This window comes from Anoplopoma fimbria, chromosome 16 (genome assembly GCF_027596085.1).
Source record: "Anoplopoma fimbria isolate UVic2021 breed Golden Eagle Sablefish chromosome 16, Afim_UVic_2022, whole genome shotgun sequence".
In the NCBI taxonomy this organism is placed as follows: domain Eukaryota; kingdom Metazoa; phylum Chordata; class Actinopteri; order Perciformes; family Anoplopomatidae; genus Anoplopoma; species Anoplopoma fimbria.
In genome coordinates this window covers 7,197,602-7,208,754 of record NC_072464.1, presented here as the reverse complement: position 1 = coordinate 7,208,754, position 11,153 = coordinate 7,197,602, and the positions used below count along the sequence as shown (strand labels likewise).

Below are 11,153 nucleotides of genomic sequence, written 5' to 3'. Positions count from 1 at the left end.
TAGGGCATTCAAGACTGCTGCATTTTATTAGTGCAAACTAGACTACTCGATTAATATCAAGAGATATATCGTTCTCGTCATATAATTTTGGAAAGACATTTCCTGCCACTGGACCGCAGATTTAGGATAAGTCTACATTGATGCACAGTGCAAAGTAGTGGTTTTGATAGTTGACTATTCTGTAAAAAACCCTAGTGTATTGCAATACCTTCTTATCGCTACAGTAAATGTGTTCTTTAACAGTGAAGGCCAAAGATATAAAGTTAATATACCAAGTCCTCAAGACGAGGATGTATGTCTGAGACATACAAACACTCCAAGCCAACACAAGCCACAAATTGCCTTGGGGCAAAACATAATTGAATAAAAAGATACATGTACTTGTGTCATGGATGGATGAGATGGTGCAATGTCATCCCAAGAATAATAACAGTGCGCCTTGAGCGACCCTGAATCTGGGTAAGGTGCAATATTATCTGTCAGCCCAAATCTTGTCCGTCAAACTGTGTGTCTTTTTACATTGGTTGAGACAAACTTTGTTTTAGCAAAGACAAAAACATGAGCCTGTTCGAATCTGTACTATCCTAAAAGCATATTTGGATAAATCAATGCAATTAACAAATTGAATATCAAGACAGATTAAATAATGTTATTTTACCTAATGTAATTTCCCAAATACCCTAAATATGTCTGCTGTGATGATACAGGGAGACATCAAAAGCCCTGAAAAACTCATGAGTGATGGGTTGAACTCTTGGTCATTTTCGTATCACTAAACAAAATAATTGTTAATTAAATTGTGTTATAAGAATTCAGCAATAGCCATACAACATATTTATATTCAGCCACTACCTCTCTATACAATATTTTTCATTGTAGTAGATTGCGCTAATTTTGTGTTATGCACAAAAACAATAAGATTGTCAATCTTATCTCCTCACACTTAGCACAAATGAGTGTATTCAGTGTGTCAGTAAGGCCTAACTGTAACACGTGGATAGCATGATACAAATTCAAATGCTACCTTATTTCACCCCAACCTCCACTACATCGTCTCTGCTGTACAAGAACATCACACTTCCTGTATTGGAACAAAATGTTACCAGTGAACATGATGAATTTCTTGTTCCTCCATAAAGATTGTGCCAATTTAAATTCCATTTCTACAAACATACTTTGTAGGAGAAAGGGATGCTGTGGTGCAGTAATTGACACTTCAGTCGCTACACCGTGTGCTATGATCTCACAACACGTCTGCTGGCCTGGCAGCCTCCACATCTCTGGATGTCCCCATTTTAAAAATCCATTGACTAGACATTGCTCCGAAGCAGGTCACCTCATTTACACTGAAAATGTGATTTACTACGCTGCCCTGCTTGTCACACGTTGTTGAATGCCCTCCAAAAGATGGAGTCATGTATGGATAACGTTTACATGCACTTAATAGCCTCCTATTAATCTCTGCAGGGATAAAATGACTGCCTGGAGCCAGGGGTTTGGAGCACGCACAAGTAAATACCTTCTGTTAAAGTGCAATTTTCTTTTTCTTTTTCTTTTTGTGGAGATTGCAAGGCTTGCTGAAAAAGCATGCTTCTCTGAGTAGAAAATCAATACCCTTCATGCAACTGGAGACAGAGTATACACTACTCAAAAGTCATTATTATACACAAATAGAAATATCACTTCTCATGAAGTCTAGTGTAATCAAATCAGAGAACCAGTATTAAAAAACACCCCTTGTTCATTAGCTACAACTCACAGAAGTGGAAATGATGGGGAGTGATGGTGACTTCCTGAGCCGGAGCTGGAACCAAAGCAGCGGCAGTCCTAGTGAAATATGTTTAGGGGTTAATTGAACACATTCTCCTACCAGTACCTGTGGAGTTGAGTTGCTGACTGCAGTTTTCAGAGACGGGGAAATTTATGAATGCCTCATGATCCAGTGGGAAAGCAAAATGCTTTGTCATCTAAATGAGATTATTGTAAAACAATGATGCAACTCCCTGTCCGGGGCCTGCTGATACAGTAGGTGTGCTAACAAAATATCTTATTAAAAGGGCAGCTGCCCATACTTTGAATTCAGAACTACCCTGTGATTTGATCTTACCATAGTTACATGACTGTGATTGAATACAATGTATTTTGAAAGTTACTAAGAGGACCTTTAATTTTGTGTTGATTTTAGCGGTCCCCATGGGAAAAAGCGGTAGTATTCCTGAGCACCAGAGTTTCTTCAGAAAAAATCTAATTTTGGGTCTGACAGTCTGCCCTTCTCAGTCCTGGTTCTGGTTCTCTTGTGCCTCCCCAACCCCCAGCGGGCCCAGCATTACGGCCCCAGGTAATGCTTATACCCTGTAATATGAGGTAAGAAATAAGAGCCAGCATTGGAATTATTTGAAGGGGTCCCTCTCCTAAGCTTACAAGAAACATTGCAATTCTAGAAATACATTTAGCAAGCTGAGCTGTGAATTCACTTGGTTTGTGAAGCTTCATTATAAACCTTTTTCAATTATTAAGCTCATAAAATTCATTTTTTAAACAAAGGCTACAAACATTTTAGCAGATGGTAGTAGATGTCTGAAATTATTCAGCCTATCCATGAAGCTAGGGAGATTTTGGCATATGGCTGGTTAGAGCTTTGCTCAAGGACGCTTTGATGTAGCAAGACATATTCACCATTTCAGGGATTCAAACTGTGACCTTCCTTGGCAGTCTCTCTGCCACCTGCTACCCATGCCTTCCAAATGGCCCAAAATATCCAAATATGGGAAACTTAGTAGTTTTAGGTAAGTGATCTGAAGGAGAGGTTACAGCTAGGAATGATTCAGGACGACACAAACTGTCCTAAAATGCTAATGTCATTTAAACAGGCTCTATTGTGCTATTTTCCAGGTGCATATTTTTATCTCAAGTTACAGTTACAACATGTTTACATGCGTTAATGCTCATCATCAGCCTAGCTTTTCTCATCCTGGCTGTCCTGCAGCACCTCTTCTCACCCTCTCTCTGAAATGCTCCATTGTAGCGCTTGCTCCTCCCTCCAGAAAGCAAAGTCTGCTCTGATTGGTCAGCTAGCCCGCTCTGTTGTGATTGGTCAACGTTTAACATTTCAAAAAACTCTTCCTCAGGAGCTTCAGCTCCGTCTCTCTCTTTTGTTGTTTGAGGGCCAAACTAGCCGGAAGGAGTTTTACGCCACTTCCGTAACATTATGACCTCATAAAGTTACGGAAGTGAAGGAGAGAATTCAATCGAGCCATTTCAGGCAGCTCAGGAGCAGTGATTCTGAGGGGGAGGGTGACTCCTTTTAGGCGTGGACTTCAGGTTTTACACTCTACAGACCTTTTACATGTACAAAAATATATATAACACACTGGAAGAGGGAAAAAGTGGAAAAGCATAATAGGCCACTTTAAGACCAGTGTAGTTCAATCTGGAAAGTTGTTACATTTTTGGACCCTAAGTGGCCATGAACGTCTTGATGGTGTTTCCCTGCCAATGTCAACAGATTTCAGACTCAAACATACATGCATATCTTTGAATAGTCAAGCTTGAATACCGTACAAAGGTTACATTGCCCTTCAAGGTGTTTTTGGAAATGGTATTTTTATTGGTGGTTGGTAAGTGAGGTTAGCAATCTTATTATTATGAGTGTCCTTTCAATGTCTTCTCAAGTACAAACTGCATATATAGCACGGTACATTTTTCCATAAAATAATACCAGAGCAGTGTGAAGAAACAACTCTTACAGAACACATTTAAAACATATTAGATGTCATATTTTAGACAATTATACCCATTCAAATTCTTGCCTGTAATACATTTTTTTTTTAAGTTTTAAGTAAAAGAAAGCATATATTGTTAGTTGGGGGTTTTAGAGATCCCTTTATAAATGTGCTCTGTAATTTGGCCAAACTTTAATTTCTGGCTGGATAGAAAAGCATCTAAAACAAAATGTACATCCTGAACACTAGAATTATAGAATGCTGACTTACACAAATCTAGTGACCTAGATTTGTGTCCAGGTGGCGATGTTAATTTGCGAATGACCCAAACCTTTTGAACGACTCTTTGGTACGAACTAAGTGAACCGAGTCGTATTGAGGGGGCGTTCTTTTTATAGCTGTGCCCAAATTTCACTGCCTGCCCTATCAGCAGCGCCGGGAGACAGGCGGAAGTGTCCCGAATCACCACAAAGCGCTTCCAGATATAAACACAGACCCACACAAGCATACGGACAGAGAGACAGAGAGAGAAAGGTTGGGGTCGAGCAAAGAGCAGTTTGTTCACCGGAAATAATGCTGAAGTTTAGAAGTTTTGATGACTAAGAAAAATGTATGATTTACCTCTGTCCTACTGCTACGAGATGCCAGGTTTAGACTCTAGCACAGCTTCTTGTCCATAGCATCTTTGTCAGCATATCACGGTTCCTCTACTCTTCTCTTCTTGTGCCTACTTCATTTGCTTCCGCAAAGTTGAGATCCAACATTACATTGTGAATCTTAAAATAACCCATAACATTTACTCGGATACTCCCAGAATAGACGCTGAGTCTATATGAGAGACAACACATCACTAGAGAGGGTACACAGGGCAACGAGTTGACGATTCTGTCTTATAGGCAAGAAATTAGGTCTTGAAGGAAAACTGACATAGCTGTAATACCACTTATGGCTCATAGATTACCTTGCATGGCAGTTTGGTTCTCCCAATAATACGATATCAGTGTCTTCAATTAAAATGTTAACGATATTTCAATGAACAGATGGTGCAAAGGGCAAACAGACAGAATTAACAAACACAGGAAGTCGTACGAGTGGATGACATTCCAGCCAAGTGCGTTGTTTTACATGTTAATCACCAGAAGAGATGGATGGAGAATGTTGTCTGTGGAGGGAATGAAAAAGGATCATGATGTAACATGCCAAGAAAAAAATCATGGAACTAATAACAATTAAAAAAGGATCGTGATGTAACATGCCAAGAAAAAAAATCATGGAACTAATAACAATTAGCACTGCATTGCTTATTCCCTGCACTGTGCATAATTTGAGTGAGATCAACACCCTCTGAGGCCAAGGGGCTATGTTAGAAAATGATTGTCTCCTTCTGGTTGGGAGCTAGTTGATCCCCCCCGAGTCATTTAGTATTTCTTGATCGATAAAGCGTATGATTAAGAGGGTGAAGTTCGCAGATGGACTAGTGGGGCATCCACAGTTAAGTGTGTGCCTCCCGTGACGATCCTGCAATTTCTGTTTGGCACCTAATTAACCGTAACCATGAGCCTTTCCCCAACCTTAACCAACTGTTTTAATTTCCTAACCTCAATTGTGATCCTTAAAGTGTAACCTCAGACTGAGTAAAATGCACCCAACACATCATTTTGGAAAAGGCTAAACAGTTGGTAAGGGACTGTTTATCAGACCACAATGAGACTACTCAGCTTGGAGGATAGCGGGCGCAAGCTTTGGAGACGGACTGTCGCGTCTGTAGCAACTGGAATTCAGCCAGCACCAAACTGTAGCGCCTCCATCCCCGGGACGGACATCTGCTACTGGCTCTACTTTGCTAGTGGCTAGGAGAAGGGACCCAGTGTAATGTTGGCATGATCACATTGTGGAATTAGCAAGCTAACGTTAGCTAGCCAACTAGCCAGCTGAATTTTCGTCCCAGTGCCTCCCTGATGTACATATTTGTCTGGCAATAGTTGGCTGAAGAAGAAACTGAGGATTGACTTGGGTTAGAGGGACTAAGCTCATGTAGACTGCTGCAGTCGCAACGAGGAAATCAAAAAGTATAGTAACATGAATTAATGGATGGATGGACGGTCAAACTTAGACTCTGAATGTTGGTCTGCACATTTGCACAGTCAATTGAAGTGCTTAAGTATAGCTCTGCAGATCATTAGAATACTAAATTAATTGGTAACTTGTGTTAAATCCCTGATTGTAAATTTGACTATTATTTCAGTTCAAGATAAAGCACTCACACCCCTGCAGAAATAAGCCTACTGCCAACATCTGCCTCTCCAATCCATTACCAGAGACTTTATTAGTTGACAAAGAACTGAGCAAAAAATGACAATAAACAGTGCAGTGCTAAAGGTTTAGGAAACACCAATTCAGATAATTGCTACTGCAAGTCACAGAACTTTAGTGACACTGGCCTTTCTAACCGATGCAGCAGGCACAAGTTTCTCTCAGTAATGATTCTTTCATAGATCTCCGCACTGAGCACTAAGGCTACTGGCTGGATAAGCTAAAAGCTACAGAGCTTGCTTCTCCTTACACTCTGCACTGTGAGGTGCACTTGCTTGGAAGATTAATAATCCCTTATTTATTATAGTAATGCCAGGTCACTCTTGGCCGCTGATAAATCGCCACAACAAGTGACATTCCGTGATTTTGGGACGAAATTAAACTTTGTACATTTGCTAAAGTACTGTACTTAAGTACAATTTTGAGGTGCTTGTACATGAGTTTTTATGTTTCCTGATTCCTTATACTTTTTTTAAACTACATTTCAAAGGCAAATATTGTAAATTGTGCTATGTTTTTGTGATGAATTTAGGTAGACATACTAATTGATTAGAAATATTATAGATTATTATTATAGATACTGTAAACTATCCAGCAGTATGTAAATGGCTAATTGTAGAGGATAAATCTTTTATACATAAGTAACATTTAAAACGCAGGACTTTTACATATAACAGAGTATTTCAACCCTTTTTCAGTTAGGAATAGTTCTTGTCATTGGCATTTTGCATCAACAGGGAATGAAAGTATAGCTGCTGTCAAATAATGTCTTGGAGCTGCTCCTTTTTTTCTGCAGCTAAATTGTTTGTTGCAAATTAAGTTACTGAGAAGTCGAGGACGAAAAACCTCATAGAAAGAAAGTCCAGCTAATACAGTTCTGATGATGAAAGCTGGCTTTCTTCAGAAAATGCCTTTACCTATTTTGGAGCCAAAACACAAAATGTGAGGAGACTGAAAAAGGTTTGTCCTGAAAAAAGATTTTTATTATTTTCAATTGCTGGTAAGGTGTCCATTGAAATCCATGATAAAAGAAACACGTAGAAACAAACACATAGAAAATTGATACGGTTATCACAAACAATATAATTGGAGCCCTTCCATTTCCATCACAGAAATACACAACTCAGTGAGTAATTCTTCTACAGATGAAGAAGAAACATCAAACAAATTCAAAGACACTCTAAACTTTGACATGGGTTTAGCTAAAGACATATTTTACAAAAATAGCAACACAGATGGCATGTGCCTGCATTTAGATTGTAGAGGTTGTGTACACATTGGCCAGCACAAACATATATGTTATATGACAGTTCAAAACTGCACAGACAGGTAGACACTGTAACAAATAGACCTACAGTAGTACAAAAACAGACTACTTTACTTTATGCAAGTACAGTATGCAACACTACAAACAAAAGTATTAGTTGCAAATAATTCTGTGTTTATTTGAACCTGTTTGAACTACTAGATGCGTGGGAATCACCACATGAGGACAGGTACAGTAGGTGGTCAATCACAGAAAAGCATGTAACATTAACTTTCAAAGAATTTTCTGTCATTGTCATCAGGCGCTCATTCTTGTCCTTTTTTTTAAATAACCCACCCATCTGGGGAATTGGGCTTTAACACCTTTATGACTCAGTTCCCAAGACCTACTCAGAATCTAGCTAGGCATACCTGGTAGCAGACTCAGGTGTGGACAGGGAGGGGACTTAGCACTCAATTGTCCAACTTAGTGCACAGTGCTATAGTGTAGGAGTCCTGGATAGTAGGCACTTGGACACAAGTATCACATGAATTACATTTGTGTCCAAACATCAGTGTGCTGTGTCGCTATGGTTGACAAGTAACAGATATCATGTGGTCTTAGACATTTCTGAACATTGACATCCAACATAAATACATTCACTGACACAGTTATTTTGGACCCCCGAAATTGCTCTGAAAGTACCAGTAAAAATATAATAAACCAGATTCTCTCTGTGGTGTACCAGATGACACAACTGTTCAAAATTGTAGTCCTACACAGGAAATGGTGCATGGGACTGACCATTTTTCTGATGCCCTATTATTGCAAAACTCCAATAGTCCAAAAAAACGACCCATTAGAACGAAAGCCTATTTGTTCCACAGCCTGTTTTACCGAAAACAAACGCACAATCTTCTTGTGGCCCATTGCTCCTAATAACAAATTCTCGAGCAACAAACAGACAGGGCTAATTATTATGCAGGATTACATCATCAGACTTTCAAGATTTTATTTTTCCTCTGGCGAATGGATATCCAGCCTCTACTAGGTTTAGCCATGAGGAGTGATGAATGGGATAACGGGCCGTCGGACAAATGGGCTTTCCGTCGATGGGACGGAGAGCCCATTTGACGAAACATTTTCAGACTTCTGAGGTTTCCAAATAATGGACATTGACATGAACCTTTGTTCAAACAAAGATTAGGTTTTTTTAAAAGCAAAACAATTTATATATATATATATATATATATATGTTTTTGCAGGTGTTTCTCAAACAATCGTGAAATACACAACAGACTGCAATTGCAATTGCTAACCCTTCGTCCCAGAAGTATGCTTCTTCAACCATGAACAGGGGTCGTTAGGGTACCTTTGCATGGCTTGTCCTTGTCTTTTTTAAATATCTGTTTCAAACCTGCCTCCTGACGTGACATTATTCAACCAATCAATTTCTTGTTGCGCAGGTTCATATGAATGTTTTTGAGATCTGGGAGGATTGTCGAGGGTTGTTCAGGGCGACTGTGGCTCAGTGAAGAGCAGGGTCGTCCTCCAATCAGAGGATCGGTGGTTCGATCCCCGGCCTTGTCCTTGGGCAAGACACTTAACCCCAAGTTGCTGCGCTGCGCCATCGGTGTGTGGATGTTGTATGAATGTTAGTTAGACTTAGAGTCCTGATGTGCAGGTGGCACCTTGCATGGTAGCCCCTGTCGTCAGTGTATGAATGGGTATAAATGGGTGTGAATGATATGTAATGTAAAAGCGCTTTGAGTGGTCGGAAGACTAGAAAAGCGCTTTACAAGTACAGTTAATTTACCATTTATGGCTCGGTTCCTCTGCGAACCCATATGAATACATTCTATACGCAGTTTCAAGGTGTTCACGTTTGTATTCAACCAAAACTACATTCCCGTATTACATATTAAAAAAGGTAATGAGGTTTTTCTACCGGATTATGTATGGTTTTGACCAATCACAATTCTATTTCTGATCAAAGTATGCGTAAGTCCACATAATGAGGAAGATGGCCTGATGGTTAGGTCAAATACAAGACTGTCGCGCAAGAGACAACTGTTTGTGTCCCGTATGAAACCTAAAGTAACATATTTATTTGAGGCCACGACAAGATATTTTACTAAACCTAACCAAGTACTTTTGTTGCCTAAACCAAAACATGATTGAGAATGCAGTTTTGATATGCCGAAAGCGCAATGAGCGGTTAAAGTACTTTACCACTGACATACACATATGTGGAAATGTTGATATGAAATATATACTTGGTTCAGAAACGTTTAATTTTAATGTATTCTTGGTTTGTAGAAACGTACTGTACGATGCCAACATTTTATTCTGGCGACTGGGTTGATTTTCGAAGATGCATAAATGCAACTTAACAGTATTATTCAGTCACATTTACCAGCAGCATCAAGAGGCTTTTATCATTTATTTTTCTCAGGAGTTGGTGAAGACCAAAACACAATTAAACAACTTTGAAAACTTGAAAATTTGTGTCTTGAACTTGACACAATGCAGGGTTTGCACGGAGTAACCTTATTTCCTGGGTCATTAGTTTCCTGTGTAAGGTTCACTGGAGGCAGGGCTGTTACAAATGTGTTATGCACACTAAATGATAACACCTTTCCCTTTTTCATATGTTAGCAAATTCTCATAAAATGGCCTTTACCTTGACAGGAAGAACATAAATCAATCAATACAAAGTAACTGGGGGACACAGCCGTGTTAATCGTTCATCTCAGTCGAAACTCTATCACACTGTGGATTGACACCAGAGTGGGAACATTTATCTCTTCAGTCTAGATCTATCATCTATCATGGAAATGTAAATCTTTTGTTTATTTTGTGCTATCGCTGTCGCCCTGTCTGGCTGATTTACTCTTATTAAATTAAACTTAAAATGTTTTTTGAAAAGAAATATACATATATTGTTTATGGGGCCTAAAAAATCATGACCCATTTTTGTCACTGAAAGACCTCAGAATAATGCCTTACTCACATATGTACAGACACGCAAGCACGCACACGTCCGGTCTCCTGATTTGCGTATGGCCCTGCTAGAGAACAGTGCTGATGGTGTCAAAGTCCTTGCTGATCTGGGAGCTGCTCGGCAGTGACTTGAGGTACTCCAGGTGCCTCCTGGCGTCCTCCTGATTGTGTCTCACATAGTAGATGACGTACGCGATCACCATGGTGAACCATCCGAACATGGTGACAAACATGGCTACGTCGGTGGTCTTGTGGTGAAAGTTGCAGAAGTTGATCCCTGAGTCCAGCACCTGGATTACCGGTTTGCCTGCATATTCCTCCTGCACCGCTGTGTGGCAGATCACCTCATTCACCGTCTCGGGGTCCAGCCGCAGCTCCCTCAGGACCTCCTGCAGCGTGCACTCGCAGTGCCAAGGGTTGTTCGAGAGGCTGATTTTTGCTCGCAGGCGTGCAAATGCCTCTTTGGGGACACTTTGGATGCGATTGTTTGATAAATCCAAGACAAGGAGGCTGTCGGAAACACCTTGAAAAGCTCCGAGGTCCACAGTTTCGATGTCATTGTTAGACAGGTCCAGCTCCTGAAGGTAGTGCAGTTCTCTGAAGGCGTGGTTTGGGATGTGGGTGATGTGGTTGGATGCCAAAAGTAGGACAACAGTATCTCTTGGAAGATCTGGTGGGATGCTGTCCAAGTTGCGTGACAAACATTGGACCACAGTCATGCCACTCTTCTCTATACAGTGACAACTCGTTGGACAAGCCATCCCTGGTGCACTTGCAATGTATAATCCAAAGAGCAAGCCCCATAAGAGGCCAAAGCCATCAAAGATAGGAAATTTCCTGGGCATTTCAGGCCCTGCTAAGTCCTGCAT

The 11,153-nt window shown here is 40.3% G+C and overlaps 1 protein-coding gene across 1 annotated transcript; it reads right to left on the bottom strand.

Moving 5' to 3' along the window:
• Window positions 1–10,352: 10,352 nt before the first annotated feature.
• Window positions 10,353–11,153, bottom strand: lrrc3 (leucine rich repeat containing 3). Its single transcript, XM_054615987.1, has one exon. It carries the CDS (start codon window positions 11,151–11,153, stop codon window positions 10,353–10,355), a length of 801 nt encoding a protein of 266 aa, XP_054471962.1.

Bases quoted from the DNA above. Each gene is read 5' to 3' on its own strand.
- lrrc3 (XM_054615987.1), bottom strand. From the start codon at position 11,153: ATGCAGGACTTAGCAGGGCCTGAAATGCCCAGGAAATTTCCTATCTTT.